General features: G+C 47.1%; 1 protein-coding gene across 1 annotated transcript in view; it reads left to right on the forward strand.

Moving 5' to 3' along the window:
- SFSWAP (splicing factor SWAP) overlaps positions 1–26,769 on the forward strand; it is a 95,243-nt gene that overhangs the window by 25,981 nt on the left and 42,493 nt on the right. The window contains 6 exon segments of the mRNA XM_017868819.1: positions 18,812–19,052; positions 20,055–20,186; positions 21,404–21,464; positions 21,466–21,495; positions 22,630–22,632; positions 23,171–23,342. Of these exon segments, the coding sequence (XP_017724308.1) occupies positions 18,812–19,052; positions 20,055–20,186; positions 21,404–21,464; positions 21,466–21,495; positions 22,630–22,632; positions 23,171–23,342 (639 nt within the window).

Genomic DNA, 26,769 nt, shown 5'->3' on the forward strand with positions numbered 1-26,769 from the left:
GGCCTCGTAGTTGGCACTTTAAGCAAAATAGGCGGTTAAAACAGGTCTACACATGCTGTGTGTGGACCCAAACCATGAACATATGCTGGGCCTCAGCTCGTGCTGTTCCCTTGGTCTTGGCGTCCTGTGGTCCTCACATGAGCTGCACCCAGCCAGCAGAGCCCTGACCTCCAGTCTGAGTTTCTGTAAAGTGATGCTGGACTTACAGTAGTTCAAGGACTTGATGGTTACTTCTCCCTCCTCAAGTTGCACTATGGCTTTTTATTAAAGCAGGTGACTTTTTGTCCATCTTCTCAAAGTATTCAGCTTCATTTTCACAGAAATGATCATTCTCATCTCTCACTCAAGTTTTACGTTTGCATAAATTTTCATCAAACGTAATTACAGTAAGTTTAACTGGAAAAAATAAGAGAAAGACTCGAATGTTAAAAGCAAAAAGGCCCAGGCTTCTGAAGAGACGCCCCTTCTACCCTGGTGTTTGTCATGGCACCGGCCAACCCAGCAAGATGGAGCTGTCAGTCCAGCCAGGAAGCTTCTGCATGCGTCTCAAACAAGGCGGCACCAGCACAGAAATCCACAGGCCCTGCAGTGGGAAGGGATGAATGAGTCCCCAGAAACAGATCCAAATAAAAATAAGGACGGAGAAAAGGAAACACCAAGCTAACAGGAAGGGATGTTCTAAGACATGAAGAGCTATCTGGAAAACATCACATTAAAGCCTCACTTTTACCCAGTATCAGAGTCACTTCCAGATGTAAATGCCAGTTGTGGAAATTCTTAGGAAAGGAAGGATGCTTCAGCAGAATGAAGAATCATCTATTTTCAGTCCGCAGTTATGTTCAACTAATTTTAAAAACTTTGAGGGAAAAAAAAAAGCCTGTATGTCTAAACAGCTTTTACAATCAAATAGGAAAAAATTGTGATAGTCCAGTAGAAGAATGATCTTCAGTGTGAATAAATCACAGAGGTAAAAATGCCCATACGGTTTTACAGGCTCACCCTCACTGCCTCTCACAGACATTGTGTCTGTTGACCGCAGAGCCTGAAATCCGTAGTGACCACCACTCCAGCGCTTTGGTTCAGCTCAGCTGCAGCGAATGTGTTACGATGGGAGGCTTCGTATTACAGTAGAAAGGAGCGCGCTCACAGGCACACAGAACACTCTGCAGGTCTAAGACTTAGGAGAAGACGAAGATTTCTAGGCTGTTAGAATGTTATTTTGTATATGCAAGTTTGGGTACCTTAATAATAGAGATTAAGTAAATGCAGAGGAAACCTACAATGACGTGCCATTTTTCAGCTGTCACTTAAGCAGAGAAAGAAAAGATGACAGACATTTATTCTTGGTGGGGGTGTACATTTGTACCAGCGATGTGGTACATGTGGAGGGCCAGCAGGCAATCGGTCTAAAACACACAGGCCTCCAACCCCGGATGTCTGCTCTCATTTACTAACGTGTAGGTGAACATGGCTATGTAGCCACTAGATATTCATCAGAGTACGATTTTAGTAGTAGCAAAAGCCTGAGACGACCATGTCCTCGGTGGAGGACTAATGGAGTCCCTCTGGTGCGCTCTCACAGTGGGCTGCAGGGCTCTGGGGGTGAGCCAGGACCCGAGTATTGCAGGGCTGCCCGCCGGAATGCCTCTTCCTGAGGATGGAGACGAGGTGACTCAAGGGGAGGGCAGCACGAGGTGGTCTGTTCACGTCAGAAGGGGAGGGAAGTGTCTGTACGTGCTTCTGTATCAGCACCTAAAAGGACAGGTAAGAAGGACCAGTGACCAGCACAGAGAGGGGAACTGGAAGGATGAGGTTGCAGTCTCACCTGCCCGTTTGTGCTGCTTGATTATTTTCAGCGTGACTCATCACCTCAAAACATGCAGATTGACATGCTGCTTATTTTGAGACTAAACTAGTATCCTGAATTAATTCCTTACAATTCTGTATTTTAATAATACGTGCTTTTATAATTTTGAGGTGTTTCATCTGCTCATTGTATTTAGTTTAGGTGGAAGCGGTCCCTGTAACATCCTTTTCCCCGTGAAGACTTGCATGCCCAGTACTGCTGTGTCTCGCGCGGGCTGTTGGGTCACTGAGCTTTTCTGGCTTTCATATGGCCTGGTGTTTAATAATTACCTTAGGATATACTTGGTCATTCTTTCTTATTTACTTCCTACTGATAGAGATTTTCCTACATTTTGGCAGCCTGGGAAGAAAAGCATCTATTTTTTTCCTTAAAGTCCAGCAGAATTTTACATATATGTATGTATATAAAATGGTTTTTCTAGAAGCTCATTAAATATGGATGTGTAAAACTAACAATTTATTTCATGTATTAATTCGCCTGACAATGAACCACTTTTCATGCTCTTTGTTTTTCATTACTTAGTTGTCTCCTGCTATTTACCTATAAATCCTTACAGAAGAGTATAAATAATAAAATTAATTATGCAGGCGGCAGTAATAGTGAAATACTGCCCACTGTGATAGCCTATGGTTTTTTAAATAAAATGCCAACTCAGTTTTTCTTAATATTTATTCTATAAATATCCGCAGTGAAATTAAACCATTGCACTTGGCTACTATAGATATTTTCTAGCTTGGTCCTGGTTTTTTAAATGTGTCTTTGCTGTTTATGGTATATTTTTTCTGCAAATCATGACCTTGAAGTTCTTACTTTCCAAACTCATTTTTAAAAATGGTTTTATTGTATGTCAAGAGAAGAAGAAAGAAAGCAAAAATATTACCCAAGATTCCACCATCCAGAAATAGCCATTAGTGAACATCATTAGCAAAGTGGAAAAGACTGAGGTCATCGTGCTAAATAAAAAGGAAAGAAAGAAGCTTGTTATCTGTGGAACACAAAGATCATCTTTATGCACGAATATCAATTAAAATGTTGGCTGTGTCTCTAGAAATACTTACGTTAAAGTGAAAATAAACTGAATTTTACTTAAACAGAAGAGCCTGCTACTGCTATCTAAAAGTGAAGTAGCTGTGGAACTTTGGATGAAAATTTCCTTTATGCCTAAAGAATTCAGTTCTGAAAAAAGGTCAGGAGAACATTGAGAGGTTGTCATTGTAGATGTTTTTTAAAGCTGTATATTTTCCCGATTTTGTTAGAGTTTTCAACTTTTCTTTGCATTTAATATCTATCGAACATCTTTGTATAACAGTGCATTAGATCTCTCTCTCCTCGCTGTAGCAGCTGCCTAGTATCCTGTCGTATAGATTTATTATGAAATAGCCCTCCATTAATTGGTAATTTGATAATTTATGATTTCCAATTATTTCTGCTTTTTGAATACTGTAATGAACACTTCGTTTTTGGGGGGTTTTTTTTGTTTTTGGGGGTTTTTTTTTTTTTTTTTTTTTTTTTTTTTTTTTTTTTTTAGACGGAGTTTTGCTCTTCTCTCCACGGATGGAGTGCAGGGCCAGATCATCAGCCTCACTGCAAGCTCCGCCTCCGAGGGTTTACGCCATTCTCCTGCCTCAGTCCTCCCGAGTAGCTGGGCTACAGGGATGCCCGCCGCACCTCCAACAACGGTATAGTTTTTTTATTTTTTAGTACGAGTACGGGTTTCACCGTGTTAGCCAGGATTGGTCATCGATTCTGGGATCCTGTGATCCGCCGTCTCGGCTTCCCAAATGTGTGGTGTATTCAGGCTTGAGCCCGCGCCCGGCCTTTTTTTTTTTTTTTTGAACAGAGTCTCATCTTTCAGCCATAGGAGTAGCGTGATCTTGACTCACTGCAGCCTCAACCTCCCAGGCTCAAGCTATCCTCCCACCTCAGTCTCCTGAGCGGCTGGGACCACAGGCATGTGCCACCACACCTGGCTGATTTTTTAGATGAATTTTCTAGAGGGTTTTGCTATGTTGCCCAGGCTGATCTTAAACTCCTGGGCTTAAGTGATCTACCCACCTTGGCCTCCCAAAGTGCTGGGATTACAGGCATGAGCCACTGTGCCCTGCCAATTACTTACTGCTTTTAAGCACTAACACGGTATAATCCTATATGCAAGATAAAAATCTTAGAAAATAAACAGCTAGTTCAAAAAGTATATGCATTTGTTCAAAGGATTACCAGTGACCGAGCGGTTGCCTTCTGAAACATTGTGCCGTGTGCATTGCTGCATTGTCACCGCGGGGATATGAGAGCTGCTTAGTTGTGTAGCCATTTAAAATGTAAGATTGATTTGAATATGCTGATACAGAAATATATTGAAGAGTGAATAGGACAGTTAATATGTTATATATATGACTTTGACTTTGGTTCCTTTATAGAAATATTTTTATATTATGAGAGTTTATAAATAGTATTTGCGTTCTGTTATTCCCCAGTTGCTTTATTTTTTTGAGACGGAGTCTCGCTCTGTCGCCCAGGCTGGAGTGCAATGGCACGATCTAGGCTCACTGCAAGCTCCGCCTCCTGGGTTCACACCATTCTCCTGCCTCAGCCTCCCAAGCAGCTGGGACTACAGGCTCCCAGCACCACGCCCAGCTAATTTTTTGTATTTTTATTAGAGACGAGGTTTCACTGTGCTAGCCAGGATGGTCTTGATCTCCTGACCTCGTGATCTGCCCGCCTTGGCCTCCCAAAGTGCTGGGATTACAGGCGTGAGCCACCATGCCTGGCCCCCAGTTGCTTAATTTTAGTTTTATGGTTGACTGGATTTGTTTTTTCCCCATAGCTTCTCCTTTTGAGTTATTTATTCAATTCATCTTTTCTTGGTCATTTGAATTTCATAAACAAGTACGTTTTTACAAGGGCTATAGTTCATGAATTTCTGCCTCTTGAAAAATGCCTGCGTTTGACCTTTATGTGAACAGGACAGCTTGTCTGGGTATAAAACTCTCAGGTAATGCTGTGGGCCTCTCAGGTCTCTGGGAACTGGCATCTGATGCCATTTCCACGGCACGGCAGGGTGGCCCAGGGCGGCTGGGTGGGTCATGACTGCTTATTTGGGTTTGTTCATTGGTTGGTTTGCATTCATTGCTCCTGTGCTGCTCTCTGAGTTTTTTCGTGCTTGAACATCTTTCTCGGCTGCCTTGTAACATAAAGAGCAATTTGCAGGGAATGATGCACCGAGTCACTTGCCTGGGATTCAGAAGTGGAACTGAACGCTGCTGTGGAAAGGGCGAGGCCAGCCCTGTCTTCCGTACCCTGCTCTGGGAGGCAGATGCTCTTTCTGACCCAACATCTGAGGAAGTCTCGCTTTGCCCTTAAATTTTATTAACTTGATTTCCCATTTTTCAGGGACTATATTGTACACCTTTCAGTCAAAGATTCAGTTCTCATTTCCGGGAAGCTCCTTTCTGTTGTGCCTCGAGCACCTTTCCTATCCCATGCATTGGTGCCTCTGCTTGAAGGACGCAGCCTCTTGGTTCGAGTCACCTTTCTTCTGTGTTTCTCTTTGGCACTCAGCAGGACTGTGTCCGTCTTCCCTGTCAGCGACTTTTTTCAGCCATGTCTATTTATTCCTTGTAGTTTAAATTCCATTGGTTCTGCAATGGTATTGTTTGGATGCTTGGCTGGTTTTCTAAGCTTTACAGCAAAGCTCCATAGCCTTTCTATATAAAGGTGCATGTCTTCAGCCCTGCAGCTGCCCAGCCTGTATGCAACCCCTGCTCTGTCCCTGGGGTGTGGAGGCAGCTGCAGATGGTCGTAGACCCGTGTGTGCGGCAGGGCTTCACTGAAGCTTAATTGAGGGATACGAGGGTTTTCACTTTTTTTTGTTGTTTTTTCTTTTTTTTTTTTTTTTTTTTTTTTTGAGATGGAGTCTCTGTCTCCCAAGCTGAAGTGCAGTGGCACGATCTCAGCTCACTGCAACCTCCGCCTCCCGGGTTCAAGCAGGTCTCTGCCTCAGCCTCTCGAGTAGCTGGGATTACAGGCGCCTGCCACCACACCCAGCTAATTTTTGTATTTTTATAGTAGAGATGGGGTTTCACTGTCTTGGCCAGGCTGGGAACTCCTGACCTCATGACCCACCCGCCTTAGCCCCTCAGAGTGCTGGGATTACAGGCGTGAGCTACCGTGCCTCACCTAGCGTTTTAATTTCATGTAATTTTGACATCATAAAATGTTATTGTTTTGTTTGTATTTTTTTCAACCATTTAAATATGTAAAAACCAGGCCAGCCATGGTGACTCACATCTATAGTCCCAGCACTTTGGGAGGCCAAGGTGAGTGGATCTCTTGAGCTCAGGAGGTCAAGACCAGGCTGGGCAACACAGTGAGACTGTCTGTACAAAAAAATTTAAGGCCGGGTGCGGTGGCTCAAGCCTGTAATCCCAGCACTTTGGGAGGCCGAGACGGGCGGATCACGAGGTCAGGAGATCGAGACCATCCTGGCTAACATGGTGAAACCCCGTCTCTACTAAAAAATACAAAAAACTAGCCGGGCGACGTGACGGGCGCCTGTAGTCCCAGCTGCTTGGGAGGCTGAGGCAGGAGAATGGCGTAAACCCAGGAGGCGGAGGTTGCAGTGAGCTGAGATCCGGCCACTGCACTCCAGCCTGGGCGGCAGAGTGAGACTCCGTCTCAAAAAAAATAAATAAATAAATAAATAAATGAATTTAAAAATTAGGTGACCATAATGGCGCACACCTCTGGTCCCGGCTGCTGGGGAAAGTGAGGTGTAAGGGTTGGCAGCAGGGAGGGCATCGAGGAGTTCCAGGCTGCAGGGAGCAATGGTTGTGCCACTGTGCTCCAGCCTGGGTGACAGAGCGAGACCCTGTCTGTCTCAAAAGAGAAAAAAGCCAGTAAATACCATTCTGCTGATGGCTGTACAGGAACAGGGAGAGCGCCTGCTGGACCCTGCCTCACAGCCTCCCCCTCTATTGCATGTGGTTGTGTTACCTTATTTTTGTGCTTTGTTGAATTCCTGTTTTCCCAGATTCATCTGTGGCTCAGAGAGCTCAGAGGTTCCTCGGGTTACATGCTTCTTCAGTCTGAGTTGCCATTCACATGCCATGCTGTTTCCCTCTGCTGCTTTTCCTGGGGGTATGTGCGGGGTCTCATGCCATCTGGCGCTCCTCCTTCCCTGGTGTGGGAGCCTGTGTGTTCTTGGTATGGGTGGATTCTCCTTGATGCTCTCTCACCTTCTCTTAGCTCCTTTGTCTTCCCTTCCAACAGCCTTCTTGGGAAGACCTGTCCTCTGCTGTCTTCTGTGAGATTCTAAAAATGTCCTAGAGTGGATTTCCTTCCCCCAGTGAGGGACCCACAGGGAGAGGCGTTCCTGAGTATCACAGCATGTCTGTCAGGCAGGGCCCCCAGTCCACAAGCCCCCTTCTCCTCACCGGCAGGATCCCCACTGCAGGTCAATGGCATTTCTGCCTGCTTCTCTCCGTGGTGGGGCCCAGGTCCCACTTCAGCCACTTGCTGTCTGTACCCACAACTATTTTTATGTAAGAAGTCTTCAAAACCTCAATATAGCATTAAAAATTGAAAACTTTTACTTTGAGGGTCACTGATGAAAATGGTAAGTAATGTTTAGAGACAGGCCTTTTTTTTTTCTAGAGGAAAGTTTTATTTGCCAAAAAGAGGTGACTTTTAAGCACAGTGGGCTAAAATTCCAACTAACTGGTTAAATGCCCAAGACAGATTCATTTTGGTAGTTTCCCAACTTGACAAATGGAATAATCTTGCATCACTACAGAATTCATTCGGGTTTCCCAAATCCAATTCAGTGATGTCAAAACGAGTCTTCTCTTGTTGGGGGACTTTTTTTTTTTTTAAGATACTAGGTCGTCTGAAAGTTGCAACAGAATACAGTGTGGTTGTGATGGACTGCATGTTAAGTGTTGATTTTCTCAAGTAGGTCTTGGCATATAAGAACCCATTAACAGATCATTGGCAACCATTCTGTGTTGTGATACGGATAGCCTTATGGTTTATATTAGTCTGTTTTCACACTGCTGATAAAGACATACCCGAGACTGAGAAGAAGAGGTTTAATGGACTTACAGTTCCCCACGGCTGGGGAGGCCTCACAATGATGACAGAAGGCAAGGAGGAGCAAGTCATGTCTTAACATGGATGGTGGCTGGCAAAGAGTTTGCACAGAGAAACTCATGTTTTTAAAACTATCAGATGTCATAAAACTCTATGACGAGAATAACGCAGGAAAGACCTGCCCCCATAATTCACTCACTTCCCACCAGTTTCCTCCCACAGTATGTGGGAATAGTGGGTATTTAAATTCAGATTGAGATTTGGGTGGGGACACAGCCAAGCCATATCATTACCCCCTCCCTGACCCCTCCGAAGTCTCACACCCTCACATTTCAAAGGCAGTCACGCCCTCCCAGCAGCCCCCTAAAGTCTTCACTCATTTCAGCATTAACTCAGAAGTCCACAGTCCAGCATCTCACCTGAAACAAGACAAGTCCCTTCTGCCTATCAGCCTATACAATCAAAAGCAAGTTCGTTGTTTCCTAAATACAATGGGGGTACAGGCATTGAGTAAATACAACCATCCATATGGGAGAAATTGGCCAAAACAAAGGGGCTGCACAGCCCCTGTACAAGTCCAAAATCTAACAAGGCCATCAAATCGTAAAACTCCAAAATGACCTTTGACTCCATGTCTCACATCCAGGTCACGCTGATGCAAGAGGTGGGTTCCCATGGTCTTGGGCAGCTCCACCCCTGTGGTTCTGCAGGGTACAGCCTCCCTCCCAGCTGCTTTCACAGGCTGGTGTTGAGTGTCTGTGGCTTTTCCAGGCACATGGTGCAAGCTGTTGGTGGATCTACCATTCTAGGGTCTGGAGGATGGTGGCCCTCTTCTCACAGCTGCACTAGGCAGTACCCCAATAGGAACTCTCCTTGGGGGCTCCAACCCCACATTTCCCCTCCACACTGCCCTAGCGGAGGTTCTCCATGAGGGCCCTGCCCCTGCAGCAAACTTCTGCCTAGGCATCCAGGCATTTCCATACGTCCTTTGAAATCTAGACAGAGGTTCCCAAACCTCAGTTCTTGACTTCTGTGCACTCGCAGGCTCACCACATGGAAGCTGCCAAAGCTTAGGGCTTCCACACTCTGAAGCCACAGTCCGAGCTATGCATTGGCCCCTTTTAGTCATAGCTAGAGCAGCTGGGACACAGGGCACCAAGTCCCTTGGCTGCACACAGCACAGGGACCCTGGGCCTGGACCATGAAATCATTTTTTCCTCCTAGGCCTCCAGGCCTATGATGGGAGGGGCTGCCATGAAGACCTCTGACGTGTCCTAGAGACATTTTCCGCGTTGTCTTGGGGATTCACATTTGGCTCCTGGTTACTTATGCAAATTCCTGCAGCCAGCCTGAATTTCTCCCCGGAAAATGGGATTTTCTTTTCTATTGTCAGACTACAAATTTTCTAGACCTTTATGCTCTGTTTCCTTATAAAACTGAATGCCTTTAACAGCACCCAAGTCACCTCTCGAGTGCTTTGCTGCTTAGAAATTTCTTTCACCAGATACCCTAAATTATCTCTCTCAAGTTTAAAGTTCCACAAATCTCTAGGGCAGGGGCAGAATGCCACCAATGTCTTTGCCAAAACATAACAAGTCACCTTTGCCCTAGTTCCCAACAAGTTCCACATCTCCATCTCAGACCACCTCAGCCTGGACCTTATTGTTCCTATCACTGTCAGCATTTTGGGCAAAGCCATTCAACAAATATCTGGGAAGTTCCAAACTTTCCCGTTTTCTTCTGAGCCCTCCAAACTGTTCCAACCTCTGCCTCTTACCCAGTTTCAAAGTCACTTCCACATTTTGGGGTTATCTTTTCAGCAGTCCCCCACTTCTGGTACCAAATTACTGTATTAGTCCATTTTCACACTGCTGATAAAGACATACCTGAGACTGTAGAGAAAAAGAGGTTTGGGCCGGGTGCGGTGGCTCAAGCCTGTCATCCCAGCACTTTGGGAGGCCGAGACGGGCAGATCACGAGGTCAGGAGATCGAGACCATCCTGGCTAACATGGTGAAACCCCGTCTCTACTAAAAAATACAAAACCTAGCCAGGCGAGGTGGCGGGCGCCTGTAGTCCCAGCTACTCGGGAGGCTGAGGCAGGAGAATGGCGTAAGCCCAGGAGGCGGAGCTTGCGGTGAGCTGAGATCCGGCCACTGCACTCCAGCCTGGGTGACAGAGCCAGACTCCGTCTCAAAAAAAAAAAAAGAAGAAGAAAAAAGAAAAAGAGGTTTAATGGACTTAACAGTTCCACATGGCTGGGGAGGCCTCACAATCATGGCAGAAGGCAAGGAGGAACAAGTTATGTCTTCCGTGGATGGCGGCAAGCAAAGAGAGCCTGTACAGGGAAACTCCTGTTTTTGAAACCGTCAGATCTTGTGGGACTCATTCATTAACACGACAACAGCGCAGGAAAGACCCACCCCCATAATTCTGTCACCTCCCATCAGGCTCCTCCCACGACACATGGGAATTGTGCTAGTTACAAATCAAGATGAGATCTGGGTGGAGGCACGGCCAAACCATATCACTGTTTTATCTCAGTTGGAAAATATTTGGACACAATGTGTGATGAGCCAAATAGTAAATGCTTTTAAGTATTTGGGAGTATGGGAAGGAAGTCATATTTTCTTAAAAACTCTGGGCTTACATCTTAAGGAGTTTTTGGTTTGTTTTACTATTTTTATTCTTGCAATATGAGATTTATGTTATAGAGAGCTAATAGGTAACCACCCTGCCTAAAACAAACAATTGCCAGAAGGGGTCTTTTAGGAATTCTTGAAAATTATCTGACTTCAGGAGATGAAGTCAGAAGTCTTGAGAATGGAGATAACTGAGTAGAAAAGAGAAACTTGCAGGAGAAAGAGTTTCTCAGCCCTGTTTTCTCTCATTCACTTCTAGAAGACCTTGAAGGTTTCTAACATCCCCCGGGTGTATTAGGCACTTTCCTCACTCTTGAGAATGCAGAATTCAGTAATAAGAACAATTATTCTTGAATTGTGTTGTCAATGCCTGACATTTCCATGCACAGAATTTGAACCTCTCCTGGGGTGCAGGTATTCACTGTGAATAAGGCAGCACTCGAACCGCAAGCAGAGTAAGAGTCTCAAATCAAGTAGGCTGCCACAGTCTGAAGGGACTAAAAATACCTCTTTCAGGGGTCTGCATCTTCAGATGGTAATAAAACTTTTAGTAAGGCCTTTTTTTTTTTTTTTGTCAAAAAAAAAAAAAAAAAGAAGTATTGTAGAATTTTACATTAAGTAGTGGAATTGCCATGAAAACAATGTATGCTGACATTGATCCAGCAGCCGAATAAGCCTGCAGGGAACAGTGGCTCTTGGCAGTGGGTCAGGCTTTGGGCTTCAGAGCAAGCGGCTACCTGGCTCACCAGCATTGCTAGGGTTAATCCCCTCTCAGTGGCGTCCTCCTAGAATCCAGCTTGAAAATTAAATGGAAACAAACATCGGTTATGGTCTGGGAAATTTGCTGCATATTGCATGTTCTGTATGACACACTAATACATGTACATGCATAGTATTACAGATGACTGCATATATTGCTGAACCATTAGCCTGAATTGGAGAGATCTCAGGTGAGTATTGGGAACGTGCACATCATCTTCGCAATGCAGCCCACTCTGTATATCTGAGAAGTGTGCGTGTGGACAAAGAACGGAAGGGAATGCAGGCAAGTCCAGATCACCCTTGAGAGGCAGTTCTCAGATGGAGCTGTGCTGACTTCCTTGCTGAGGACCTACAGCGCTGTTGTAGTGTAGACTCATGTAATGGTGCCATCTTTTAGGCAGGTCTTGACTTCTGATGCCTCATTTGCTGCTGCTAGATCCAGGTGCAGCCAGCTTCTCTGGTGTGTGGGTTGTTTGTTTGCAGTGTGCATTTGGTGAAATTGACAGCTGGGTTTCTGTGTCCCCCCCGGACCATCGGTGTTCTGTGCCTGTAGCCAGTACTTTTCTGTGACTTGTCTTTCTTTCCTGTGTTCGTTCCTGTTACTGTTGTTAGTATGTTTACTTCTGTATTTTGCTGGAGCACATCCTGCAGTAGTTTGCCAAGGAAGGGTACATAGGAACACAAAGTTTTTTAAATTCTTGGATATCTGAAAATGCCTTAATGTTGCCCTCCCATTTGACAGGTAAAGTTTGGAAGGACCTTGAATTGCTGGATGGGTATGTCTTTCCCTAGGAATGTGGGTGCTGGGTGCCACCATCTGCAGGAGCCTTTACTGCCATGGAGAAGCTCATGCCGGCCAGACACGGTGGCTCACGCCTGTAATCCCAGCACTTTGGGAAGCTGAGGCTGGCGGATCACGAGGTCAGGGGATTGAGACCATCCTGGCTAACACGGTGAAACCCCGTCTCTACTAAAAATATAAAAAATTAGCCAGGTATGGTGGCAGGCGCCTGTAGTCCCAGCTGCTGGGGAGGCTGAGGCAGGAGAATGGCATCAGCCTGGGAGGCGGAGCTTGCAGTGAGCCGAGATTGCACCGCTGCACTCCAGCCTGGGCAACAGAGCGAGGCTCCATCTCAAAAAAAAAAAAACAAAAAGCTCGTGCCATGCTCATTCCCGTTCTCTGCTGTGTAACTTGTACAGGCATTGAGGGATTTGCATCATGCTCTGCCATGCCAGGAACACAGGGGACAAAGCTGCTTCTGCCGTGGAGCCTGTGTTCTGGAGGCAGAGCCAGACAGTGACAGTGGGCACGTGACCAAGAGCAATGGAGAAAGTGGCCATGACAAGGGGACCAGGGTTCTGGGGAGGCTAGCAGTGCTGGCATCATGGGTCGGGGAGGCCTCCCATGACCAGAGACCAGAGGAAGTGCAGGTGAGCCCAGCAATGACCATGTGCAGGGTCGGGGATGGGACAGCAACGGGACATGAGGTGGGAGAAGCGGGCAAGTAGGTTTGCAGGAGGGCTTCCCAGACAAGGGACTTAGCTTGACCCTAGTTGAGAGAGGTCACCGTGGGAGGGATTCAGGCAGAAACTGTGGAGGCAAGGGCGGAAAACCCCAGGGCAGGCAGCAGCCAAGAGGCTGTGCACGTGGAGGGCAGGAGGTGCTGGAGCTGGAGGGTAGGACGCAGAGCTGAATCGTGGGGCATCAGCCGTGGGGTCTGACAGATGAACTGGATGGATGAGGAGTGTGGCCACCTCCTGTGTTGAGGGACTGCAGAAGAGAGGCATGGGAGAAATCAGGGGCTCTGTTCTGGACACATTCAACTTGAAATATGGATGAGATGTCCTAGTGGGAACATTGAGTAGGTGGTAAATGCACAAGCTCAAGTTCAGCTCAGGGCTGGAGATGTGAATTCTGCCGCCATCAAGTATAAATAGAATTTAAAGCCATTGAACTTAGAAGAGTCCCTGTCAACAGGATTTAGAGATCCAGGAAAGGAGATAGAGGCATGGCCAGTGCTGAGGAAGAGCCTGGGGCTGTGGGAGCAGCGAGGCCACCATCTGGCTCTGGATGTCTGGAGAGCCGGGAGACAGGAAGGCTGGCTTGTTGCTGCCTCTCAGATATGCTCAGCTAGTGACATTTGCCTGGCTAAAACACAGGGGCTTACTCAGGTGTGTTTTTTCAGAATATCTATACTTATCTCCATAGAACTCTTAACTATTTTAATTCTTTTTTTTTTTTTTTGGAGGCAGTTTGTCTCTGATCTCAGCTGACTGCAGCCTCCATCTCCCGGGTTCAAGTGATTCTCCTGCCACAGCCTCCCAAGTAGCTAATTGTTTTGTGTCTTTTAGTAGAGATGGGGTTTCACCACGTTGGCCAGGCTGGTCTGGAACTCCTGGCCTCAAGTGATCCCTGCACCTTGGCCTCCCCAAGTGCTGGGATTTCAGGCGTGAGCCACCCTGGCCAGCCTATTTTCATTCTTCTTTTTTTTTTTTTTTTTTTTTTTTTTTTTGAGACGGAGTCTCGCTCTGTCTCCGGAGCTGGAGTGCAGTGGTCAGATCTCAGCTCACTGCAAGCTCCGCCTCCCAGGTTTACGCCATTCTCCTGCCTCAGCCTCCCGAGTAGCTGGGACTACAGGTGCCCGCCACCTCGCCCGGCTAGTTTTTTGTATTTTTTAGTAGAGACGGGGTTTCACCATGTTAGCCAGGATGGTCTCGATCTCCTGACCTCGTGATCCGCCCATCTCGGCCTCGGCCTCCCAAAGTGCTGGGATGACAGGCTTGAGCCACCACGCCCGGCCCTGTTTTCATTCTTAATACACACATTGTTCATCCTCCCCGACTTAGTTCTTCCAGAAAGGTGGTTGCTCACCAGTCTCCTCCTCTCTAAGAACCTTCTCAGCACAGGAGTTCTGTTCTGTCTGTTGAATTTACACGAGATTAAGATCATGCAGAGATACCAGGAAACTGGCTCTGGTTTTTGCAAGAAGCCAGTTGAATAGAGGGGCCTTGGGAGATAATTAGGCAGATTTCTCTGACCTGTGTTAAGTAGCGCTGCTCGTTTCAGAGGAGGCAGCATTGGGGAAGAAGGACTTACAAATGTGCTTCCTGCTTTTAAGCAGCTTGGTTCTCATCATACAACTACACTTGCCTTTAGGGACTGTGTAGGTACCTGTTGGAATTTCTTTCTTGGATTTATTTGGAGTAGGCTTTCGTAGTACTCATAGTGTTTATTAGAGTAACATTACATCAGCATTTAACTTACTTTAAAACCTAGTCCTCTTTTGGGAAATTCAATAGAAAATCCTGAGAACAGCAACAAACCTAACAAGATATATGTGGTCCCAGCTTACTGAGGGTTCAACTTGATGATGGGGCAAATGCAATTTGCATTCAGTAGAGCATCAGTAAATTACTTGAGATGCTAAAAACTTTATTATAAAATAGGCTTCGTGTTAGATGATTTCATCCAGCCATCAGCTACTGTAGGTGCCCTGAGCACATTTAAGGCAGGTGAGGCTGTGCCATGATGTTTGGTAGGTTACAGGTGGCTTCAGTGCATTTTCCATTTCACGGTGTTGTCAGTGTGTGGTGAGGTTGTTGGGAAGTAGCCTCATGATAAGCCCAGGAGATTCCCTGCATGTCGTGGCAGCCTGAGGACAGCAGGAGCCCCTTGGCACGCTGTGCCCGCCCCCATTTATGACTAGTGATGGCACAGTTATTGTAAAACTGATGTGACTTTTGCCAGCCCAGACTGCAGTTTGTAGACTACAGCCCAGCTTGTAGATTCTAATTCTGTTCTCACCCTATTCTAGTCCAGAAATTCTTAAAGTTTAGTGTTCATGAGAATTGCTGTATACAACATACAAGGGGCTGTGTACAAAATCCCCATGTCCTGTAGTTGCTAGTCAGTTTAAAGGGCTTCAGTCCAGTTAAAGGGTTCTGTGAGCTGTGTGGTGCTGCCACTGTGTGGGGCATGTGTCAAGCAGCTTCATGGTCACTGCAGGATATTTTAGCACTGAGGCATTTTAGAAGCAGCCCAGGCCGTGCCAACAGCTGGCATGAACTCACTCATTAAACACTTACTGAGGGCCTGCTCATGCCAGGAGCTGTACGAGCTGCTGAGGTTTTGTGGTCACTATTTGGAGATGAGGAGTCCTTGGGGCCATAGCTGCACCCCAGTCCTGGTGGCGCAGGAGTCGCCTTAGGGCATTGTGCATGGGGTCCCACGTGAGGTCCCACGTGAGGTCCCACGTGAGCCCAGAGCAAAGGCCCCCTGCGTCTGCCAAGGAGGTGGCACTGGAGATAAGCTGAAAAGGGGCCTCTCGTGGCAGGCAGAGACCCTGTGAGGCTGTGCCAAGGACAGAGACCTGGGGACCAGAAACCAGGGCAAGGGGCGGGCTGGGCAAGCGGCAGAAGCCCTTCAGGAGACTGGCCTTGGGCTGCTCCAGATGCCTTGTGCCCGTCCTGCCTCCCACCAGGGCCACAGCATCTGGGGAAGGATGCATCTGATGTCCTCCCTCAGATCTTCACATCCCTGACACCCTACGAAATGGGAATCTGGGAGAGGCAACCAAAGAGCAGTGTAGCGGAATTCATGAACCCCTGCGGCGTTGGTTCCCGGGCCGCCTCGGAGCATGGCAGTGCCACAGGACACGCCCCGCGTTCCACCGTCTGCCAACAGATGAGTGTTTTCATCTCATTGAACAGCACATACTTTATTTCTCTTGGAGTCCTTTTGAGAAACAGGACGATTTTCCAATTTGATTAAAACTTTGGAGAGAACCACAGGGAAGAGGTCACAGCAGCAGTGGCTAGTAGCAGCCTGGCTCACAGAGGCTGCGCGTATCTCGGCTTCACAGCTCTGCTTCGTGAGAATCTCCTGGGTCTGGGTCAAGAGTGTGCCCAGAGCATGGTCAGCCTGGGTGGTTTTTGCGTGGAGCCTCTGAAGCAAGTTGTGGACCCAGACGAGGATGTCCCTGGAGGTGCTTTCAGATTTGGGGGTTGGTTTCATTTTACACCTAGAGACAGCCGTTTTTTCTTTTTGTGAGCTCAGCTCAGGGCTTCACTCCATCACCCAGGCTGGAGCGTAGTGGTGCCATCACACCTCACTGCAGCCCCGAACTTGGGCTCCAGCCATTCTCCTGCCACAGCGTCCCAAGTAGCTGGGACGATAGGTGTGTACCATGCCCAGCTAGTTTATTTTATTTTTTGGAGTTGGGGTCTGACGATATTGCCCAGGCCTGAAGCATCTTCCCACCTCAGCCTCCCAAAGTGCCAGGATTATAAATGTGAACCACTGCACCCAGCCTAAATTTTTCATTATGTTTTAGCCAACGTTTTTGGCTTTGTTTTGTAGTGGATGAGTCTCTGAGTAGTCTGCCATTTTGCCAGCACTGCTATTTTTTTTTAACACTTTGTTTTTATTTAACAAGATGGAATGCTCAGGAAGGTCATACAGTCTAACAGTCTGCAGGTTCTTTCAAAGAAATGGCGCTTAGCTTTGAAAATAATTTCTTCATCTCTGTCGTGTTCCAGGGTGATTGCACTTTACACAGTTACATAGAGAATGCAGGTATCAGGTTGGAGTTGCATAATATGTACTACTAATTGAAATAATTATAAACTTTTGTTTTGTTTGTTTTTATGAATTCAGATCCCTTCCTTTGTAGCCCCAGTTTAAAACATATTTGGGCTTCTTTTTAGGGATGAGACTGACTGTCCAGGGCAGAACATGGGGTTTCCGTCCTTCCTGCTGAAGTGGGAGGCTTGAGACCTGACAGTAGCCAGTCAGTAGTAGGGTCAGTTCCACCCAGCCCTCCCCAGAGCCAAGCACACAGTGGGCTGCGCTGTCTCCCCTCGAGTGCTGGCTTCACCCTGGCCCATACATAGTAGCCTGATGGCTCCAGCAGGGAGTGGATAGAAGCAGCAGCTCCCTTCTTCCAGGGATGACGTTGTCTCTTACAGAAGCATGTGCCTATATTTGGATTCCTGATTTTGATAGGAAAGCCTGTGTTGGACTATCAGGTCAGTTCGTCGGTCCAGCACATAATCTGTGCTCAGTGCAGAGGCTACAGAGACAGTGAAGACAGGACCTGCCCCTACAGGAGCCTCAGAGACAGTGCCTGCCCTGCTGTCAGCCTCCTCCCATTGACCTCCAAGGGTTTCATCCCTGCCCCTGGCCTTTTCTCAGAGATGGTACTCAGATATTTCTGTGTAGACAATAACGTGGAGTACATTGAGCCCACTTATCTTGTTTTGAAAATTTGGAGTATTGCTGTTTCTGTGTCCTGGTGGTTGGTATGTAACATGGAGCTAGAGAGCGACGGTTTAGGAGTTCATCATGTATAATTAATTTAAATAAGTCATTAGCAGCTGGAGAATATGCCTACAGATTGGAATTATGCTGCCTTGCCAATCTAAGACGGAAAGGTCAAGAGAGTCTAAGTTGTACTTCTGAAATGTTTCTCTGCATAGCATACATTACTGGAAACCATGGTTAAGCTTTCACTGTTTTTCAGTGTTATCGTTTTAAGGTGAATTAATTGAAAATGAAGATAAAAGTTCTTAATTAGAAAATATTTTGCCATCTCCTAATAAAGAGGAAATTAAATCTGTGTGTAGTCAGAACTACTTGCTTATCTACAATAGGACTGGAAATTAAATTTCATAAGTAATCGTTGAATCTTGTGTGATTCATGGTTCTGAACATTTAGCCCCAAAAAGGATAAATGTACAGGATTTTTAATTGTTAAGACAGCGTGCCATTGCCCTACAGATACCTGCATGTGTGCACAGAATAGGTGGGAAGATGGCGTCCACCACTGTCTGTGATGGAAAGGTCCAGACACAGCCTCAGTGAGCCTGGGAACTTTTATTTACTGAATAAATTCCCACACAGCATGTGTTGCTGGGGCCGGGGGCTGACGCCGGGGTTGCCAGGAGCACCTGCCTTACCGAGGGGGTAGTTTCCGGATTAACGTGTGAACGGAGGGAGCAGCGTGCCTGGAGAATGAAAGCTGATGTCAGTGCAGGGAGCTAGCCAGAGGCATTTCCTCACATGTGCATATAGGAGCATAGGTGGCCTTGGTGGGCCATGTGAACAAAGGGATGACTGGTTGCCGCTAGAGAGGAGACTGTTCCAAACCTGCACATTTTGAAGTTAAGGAGAACATTAATTTGTCTAGAGAATATTCACGTCTGGTGGCTTTGAATGTCCTCATGCCGTTCCCTTTCCATCTGTCTTTGGATGTGTGTTGTGGCTTTGCCTGGTTCTTTTAAATTGCGTATTGCACAGACATTTTGTATCAGAAAAATCTAGAAAACGGCATGGTTGGAAGTGAGCAGAAGCAAGGCTGCATCTTGCCGGGGGACAGGCTCTTGTGACTGTGTTGTGGACTCACGGACCAGTCTGTCGCTGGCCACGCTCACTCCCGGGCAATGTGTCTCCACAGCGACCGTGGCAGCCATGTATTACAGCTACTACATGCTACCGGATGGCACTTACTGCCTGGCGCCCCCCCCTCCCGGAATCGACGTGGCCACTTACTACAGCACCCTTCCTGCTGGTGTGACCGTGTCTAACTCCCCTGGAGTGACGACCACTGCCCCACCGCCTCCCGGGACCACGCCACCGCCGCCCCCAACCACGGCAGAGACAAGCAGCGGGGCCACTTCCACAACCACCACCACAAGGTAGGCATAGCGTCCGCCGGCGCCTGCTGTGTGGGTCACTTAGCACTGCAGTCACTGGAGCCGTCTGTGTCTCCATGGGGGGCTTGTAATCTGGATCACATACAGGGGTCCCCATTATCTGAGTAGTTATTATTCCAAATCCCCAAGTTACAAAGTTGACAGGAAAACAGAAATGGTCGTAGCACAAACTTTTTAGCGTTGAAGTTAAATCTCTTACAAAGTTGAGTTCATTTCACGTCGCACGCTGATCCCAGATCTCCAGCATCTGTTCTTGCGCTTTGTGTCAGAGTCTCAGTTGAGCTGTGCTAGGCAAAATCAGTATACAGTGAAACTGCAGTTGTTTGCAAAACATGCAGGTTCGTAAAGTTGAGGAAGGTGATGTTGGGGTGCTTCATGAGTCTCTCCCAAGCTGTTGGCCATTGCGGGGGCCTGGCAGCTACTTAAGTTAACCTGTGAAGCCATCGGCAGAGCCCTAGCTTCTCCAACAGCGAGTGCCCCCCGTGTTCGTGGGACAAGTAGGAGACAGGCGCTTTACCAGAGGGCCTGGAATGCCCCACCTTGAAAGGAGGCTCTTGGGAAATGTAATGAAACACGGGAGTTTCTGTAAAAACGACTCTTTCTGGTCACGCTGAGCAGGTCAAACAGGAAATGAAGGAAGCTGAATCATGCTTGCTGACTTTTTTTTTTAATATAACAGCAACAACAAAAAAACTTACTCTTGGTTATTTCTAAGAATTAGCTTGTGATTGGGGAGAAATGTTAATCAGTAGGAAAAATGCACCTTTTATCACTAAAATCCCCATTTTCACTCTTGACAATAATCCTGTCTAGTTGACTTTAGTTTCTGTCGTATGCATCATCTTCAACAAGAGCCTCCCCTATACACTGTTTGTAACTCACATGTCTCTGTGGACATCTGAGGCGGTGAGGACCTCCGAGCAGCCAGGACTGAGCTTGGTGAGCCCCTGAGGCCCAGGGCCCTCACAGACTCTTCTCCCACAGTGCACTTGCCCCCGTGGCCGCCATCATCCCCCCGCCCCCCGACGTCCAGCCTGTGATTGACAAGCTAGCCGAGTATGTCGCCAGGAACGGCCTGAAGTTCGAGACCAGTGTTCGTGCCAAGAATGATCAAAGGTCAGAAGAAGAATTTGATATGTTAGGTATATGGCATTTGGGGATTTCGTTTAGCCTTTTTTAAAAAATGTAGGTACAGGCTGGGCGCGGTGGCTCAAGCCTGTAATCCCAGCACTTTGGGAGGCCGAGACCGAGAATGGTCGGTCACATCAGGGAGATCGAGACCACCTGTAACACAGTGAAACCCCGGGGGTCTACTAAAAACACAAAAAACTAGTCCGGGCGATGTCGTGGGCGCCTGTAAGTCCCATCTAACTCGAGGAGGCTAGAGGCAGAGGGAATGGCTAAACCTCAGGAGGCGGAGCTTGCAGTGAGCTGACGATCCGGCCACTGCATCCAGCCCTGGGCAACAGAGCGAGATCCATCTCAAAAAAACAAAACAAATCAAAAAAAAATGTAAGGGTACAGAATGATTTTTTTTTTTTATGTATTTTAATCCTTTCTTGGCTCAAATGTCTTTTTTTAGATGGAATCTCACTGTGTCCACCGCAGTGCTTGGAGTGCAGTGGCGTGATCTCGGCTCACTGCAACCTTTACCCCTGGGCCTAAAACAGTTCTCCGTATCTCAGCCTCCCGACGTAGCTGGGGACTTACAGGCGCACACCATGCCTGGCTAATTTTGTATTTTAGTAGAGACGGGGTTTCACTGTGTGGCCCAGGGCTGGTCTCAAACTCCTGACCTCAAGTGATCCACTTGCCTCGGCCTTCCAAAGTGCTGGGATTACAGCATGAAGCCACCACACCCAACCAATGTCTTTAGTGATAAATATCATTTTTTTAACCTGGCTTGTTAAATCGCTTAGACTTGGGTTTTAAATTATCGTACCTGTTTTTGTTTGTTTCATTTTGTAAGTTAAGAATTTTTGACGCTAACTTAAAATAAAAGCCTTAATTCATGGTTTTCAAGATCGCCTAAAAATCTAGACACAAACCCTTCTTTTTAAAAACCAAGTAATTCCCATGCCTCAGTGCTAGTAAAGAGCCTAAAAATATGTTAGTCAGTTTGCAGATGTGACCTGTGATAACCCCGGGGCAAGCGATTTCGACCCTCGTGTGGCCGTCCGTCATACCTCGTCTCTGAGTAGCATGTAATAGTAACCACACTCTGTTAGAGTTGCGGAATCAGTAAAGAGCTAGGGAACAGGGACCTGCTGTGCTTCGCCCTGTGCTTATCCTTGGCAAAAATAGAACCCATTTTCTTTCTCTTTCTGCATCAGATTTGAATTCCTGCCAGCCATGGCACCATATAATGCCTATTATGAGTTTAAGAAGCAGTTCCTTTCTCCAGAAGGAAGGGGGCGATAGCACCGCAGGTACGTGTCTGAACCACAGGGAGGCTGTGAAGCTGTTACAAGTGGCTCTTGCCTCGGATCAGAAGTCACTTTCGTTTATCTCCTACAGGTGAAAGGGCTAGTGATTTCTTCACCTTCTTAATGTATGTCTGGCAACACTCATCTTTCACGTCCCCCTTAGCTCTGGAACTTAGATCTGTTGAAGCATCTGCCCACATTCACAGTATGATGATTGTTTGTCCAGCACATTCTTTTTTTTTTTTTTTTTTTTTATGACGGATCTCTTCTGATCGCCCAGGCTGGGATGCAGTGGCCGGATCTTCAGCTCACTGCAAGCTCCGCCCTCCCGGCAGTTCACACCATTTCCTGCCTCAGCCCTTAAAAAAAATAAAACCGAGTAGCTGGGACTACAGGCGCCGCCCACCTCGCCCGGGCTAGTTTTTTGTATTTTTAGTAGAGACGGGTTTCACCGGTTAAGCCAGCGATGGTCTCGATCCCTGACCCGTGATCCACCCGTCTCGGACCATCCCAAAGTGCTGGGATCTACAGGCTGAAGCCACGCGCCCGGCCTGTCCAGCACAATTCTAAATCAAACAAAAAAATCCTGTTCCCTTCAGCTGTTCGATGTTTTGGCTGCTCTACAGTTTTTTAGCACATTCCTGACAGCCGGGTACCCTGCTTCTGTGTGTTAGCATGTATGAAATATATAAAATAATGGAGCCGGGCTGTGGTGGCTCATGCCCGGTAATCCTATCACTTTGGGAGCTGAGGCGAGGCGGATCATGAGTCCAGGAGGATCGAGACCATCTGGCATAACATGGGTGAAACCGCTGTCTCTGCTAAAAATACAAAAAATTAGCAGGCATGGCAGCGATGCCTGCAAGTTCCAGCTATCTCTGGAGCTGAGGCAGTGAGAATGGCAATGGACCCCGGGGGTGGACTTGCATAGTGAGCAGAGATCACGCCACTGCACTCCAGGCCTGGGCAACAGAGGTGAGACTTTCTCTCAAAAAAATAAAAATAAAAAAAATAAAATTAAAAAAAAATATATATATGTATATATATATGTGGGCGCCTCATACCTGGCCAGCTGGTGCTGGGGGTGTCCTGCAGCACAGCCTCTGCCTCCTCCTGCACGCCCTTCCCCTCAGCAGGTCCCTGGTGTGGTGCTGGTGCCCTTGGAAGTGCTTTTTGTCCCACAGCCCCATCGTCTGCCTTGCTCTGCTCTTCTCAGCTATACAGACGCCCTGGCATTTTTGTAAAGCCAGTTTTGGTGAAGAGACCACATGGACCTTGCTTCTCAGGAGATTCCTTCAGACCTTTGTCCCCGATGGCACGGCCCACACTGAAGGAAACTGACTCCTGTAGGGGATGGGGAGAATGTGGTATTTCTAAAGAATTCTCAGTAATCAGCGTCCAAAGAAAAGGTACCGAAGATTGGTCCCCAAGGCAGTATTAGGGCTGCAAAGAGTATAGTGTTTTTCAGACAGGAGGAAATCTGTTCCTCTTTGATACATTCTGTTGTAAGAAAAAATAGCAGATCTGGATTTGGAAGTCTGTTCCCAGTGCTGCTTGGGCAGTAATGTACAATTGCCATTGTCCAGTGAAGCATACATACTGTATACATCTCTCTTTTTTGAAAATGTCTGTATAATTTCTTGCTGACAGTTTATAGTGACGTTTCATCTCTAGGCTGTGTCCGCACCAGAAGAGGCTCCCACAGACTCTGCTCCTGAGAAGCCGAGTGACACTGGGGAGGACGGCGCGCCTGAAGACACGACCGAGGTGGGAGCACGGGCAGGCTCAGGCGGGAAGAAGGAGGCGTCGTCCAGTAAGACCGTCCCGGACGGGAAGCTGGTGAAAGGTATGCCGCCACTTGCATGTTGGCCTTGCACGTTCCACCGTAAGTCGGCAAGCGCAGGATCCTCGGCGACCTCACCTGCAGGCTGGGTTGGGGTTGGAGGCCCCTGCGGGTTCTGCGCTAAACCTCCGCCTTCTGCGCTGTGGCGTGCTTGCCTAGCGTGGCACTGGAGGTAACGTGGGTGTGAGCAGCCCTTAGGTATGTGTCTAACAGTCTGTTCAGTGTACTGGACGTTTGCAGAAAGTTTCAAATAATCCTTCGTACTCCCTGGGACTTCTGAAGCTGTTTATTTGCAAACTGTTGTACCAGTGAAATTCATTTATTTATTTGTCAAAGCAGGTTCCTTGAGAATCTCTGCCAGGCGATACTTCGCTCACTCGATTTCAGTTACTTTATTATGTTCTTGGAGGGAGACTTTCATGTCGCAGGACACACATGCACGTAAAAATAAAAAGCCAGTGCAATTAAAAAGCAGACAGAAGCAAAGGCCAGAGCAGGCCCCGTAGCCAGGAACCTCATGGAAGCCCGTGTGGAGCAGCAGTGGGCTCCCCCCGCGGGAGGGAGGTTCTGTGGAGGAGAGGCGTTCACCTGGTGTTGCGAGAGGAACGGGAGGCACCGAGGCAGGGGTGCAGCCCTAGGCAGGAGCCCCGTGGTGCGAGCTGCCCGGCCCTGTGCTGAGATGTGGTAGGTAGTCAGCAGTGACTGGGGGGGTAGCTGGTGAAGGAGCCTTCGCCATCTTGTCCAGGCGTACCCTGTGGGGGAGGGGCCAGCACATCTGACAGGTTTTAGGTCAGCAGAATAACTTTATCCAGTCTGGTGACTTTGTGATGCAATTAAGCTACTGGAGCGACTTCAGAGATTTCTGGTCGCACTGGTGGCCTGGAATGGAGTGTGACAGGTGTGGCAGTGAGGCGAGGTGACAGCTGTTGGGTCAGAAGGAAAGGCAGAGTGGAGACGAGAGATTGAGGAAGTAGGCTGGGGTGGTAAGAGGACCATCCTTTGCATAAAGATGCCTTGCTGTATGAGAATGGTGATCATTCAGCAAAACCAAATCCGTGCGGATGAACTGCTAACTAGGCAATTCACTATGTGTGTCTTTGGGCCTCTCATTCCGGGAGGTTACCTGAACACAAATGATCCATCTCTCACCCTTCCCGGCCACCCGCAGACTCTCATTGGAATAACAAAGGATTGTAATAAGTAGAGGATGAAAATGGTTATTGCTCTAGAAAGCAGGGGGAGGTACTGTCTGTATGTCAGGGTAAGGCAGCACACCTGGAGCTCGCAGAGAAGTGCCCTTGAGACTCAGGGCAGTGACCCCAGGGGAGTCGACCGTCAGCCACAGAGGGGCGGTCAGGAGGCTGGAACAAGCTGGGAGCATCCCAGAGGCAGCAGTACCTCATCGCTTCTCACACCCCAGAAAGAAACCACAGCCCGAACCTGCCTCCTGCCCCAGGGTTTGTAAGCACAGGGAAGGCGCCTGACACAGCCAGCTATGGAGCGTGGAGAGGGGTTGTGAGCCCAGGGAAGGCGCCTGACCCCTGCCAGCTGTGGGGCTCGCAGAGGAGCAGCCCTGCGCACAAGGCTGCTGCCAACCAGCATGGCCTTCTCCACACCTCCCTGATTGTCCTGGCACCTGGCAGACAAAACAGCACACCCAGAAGTTTCCCGTCTCCATCCACCCAAGCCTGAGACACTTGAACAGAGATCTACTCAGTATCTGACAAAACTCATGCTAACTCTCAGTTCTCAAAAGCACAGGCCAGCCTCTCTTTGAATAGATGCGGAGACAGAAATGGCATTGCGCCCACAGAGATTCCGAAGTTCGGGAGACACAGCTGAGCCTCCAGGCATATGGGCATCTCTGAAACAGACTTCTGTGTAACAGGAGAAAAATCTTTAAGTCTCTAATTTGTATTCTACAAAACTGAAAATATTATAAAACTTGCGCTACTTATAATCAGACGTGGAAAAGATTGCTTAGAAATAAATTGCTGTGGAGTGTGGTGGCTCACGCCCATAATCCCAGCACACTGAGAGGCCAGGGCAGGCAGATCGCTTGAGTCCAAGAGTTCGAGACCAGCCTGGGCAACATGACAAAACCCCGTCTCTGCTAAAATTACAAAAATGTAGCCAGGCATGGTGGCGCATGCCTGTAGCACCAGCTCCTCACAGAGGCTGTGAAGTGGGAGAATCACTTAAGCCTGGGAGGTAGAAACCAGCCTGGACGATATCATGAGGCCATGTCTCTACAAAAAAATTAAATTAGCCAGGCTTGGTGGCACACATCTGTGCTCCCAGCTACTTGGAGGCTAAGGTGGGAGGATTGTTTGAGCCTGGGAGACGGAGGTTGCAGTGAGCCAAGACCACGCTACTGCGTTCCAGCGTGTGTGACAGAGGAAAAAAATTATAGGTATCTTTAAAGTATATGAAGAACATATATTCAAATTTGAATGAACTTGAAAATCAGTGAAAAATACTGTTTTCTAAGAAAACATGAGTTGCGGAAATTATTTCATAAATAAGGAACCGACATAGATCTATAGACCTGAAAGAATTTTGAAAATAATTGGTTAGTGAAATACCTCTAAACCCAGGCAGTCAGCCAAGACAAATTAAAGGTCAAGTTAATTCACCCTTAAGAAATAGAATGCCTACATCATTATAGCCACTCCAGAGCATTAAGAAAGATGGAAAAGAATGAAGCTCTCAAAGCTTGGCAATCTGTAGACCACGATCACTTACAAGTATAGATGTTAAGATATGAAACTGAATTCAGCTATGTATGAAAATAGTAATAAGTTATGAGCAAGTAGGATTGTTCCGGGAATCCCAGTATGTCACAAAATGAGAAGATCTTCTAGTATAGTTTATCATATTAACAGATGAATGGCTTTCTCAGATGCTGAGAAAGCAGCAACATTATCTCACGTTTTTATGATGAAACTTCTTTAGTATAACAGTAATTGATGTGGAAAAACAGGCTCTCCGTTTTGAAAAATAATAAGACATCACATATTTGACAACCATAATTCCATATAAATCCAGTATTTAAATGTAAAAAATAAAACTAGAAAAGTAGAAAAATATAAAGGTAATTTTTTGAAATAATTTTGGAGCTGGAAAGAAGTGTCTAAGAACTGAAGCCGTAAATCATGGGGAAAGATTAGTAGGTCTAATGGGGGCTTGGCCTGAATAAAGTTAAAAGAGAAATACAGAAATGGCAGTAATTGCTAACACATAAAAATAAAGGTTAACATCCTTACTATAGAAAGAGCTTTTATAAATCAATAAGAAAAGAGAGTCACTGACCTAGAGAAATAGACAAAGGACATGAAAAGATGGTTCCAAAAAGAAGAAAAATCGATGGCCAGTAAATATATTTTTTCAATGTATCCTCATTAATAGGTTTTTATTTTTTGCCTCTCAA

Source organism: Rhinopithecus bieti, unplaced genomic scaffold (assembly GCF_001698545.2).
Source record: "Rhinopithecus bieti isolate Rb0 unplaced genomic scaffold, ASM169854v2 scaffold_4907, whole genome shotgun sequence".
NCBI lineage: Eukaryota > Metazoa > Chordata > Mammalia > Primates > Cercopithecidae > Rhinopithecus > Rhinopithecus bieti.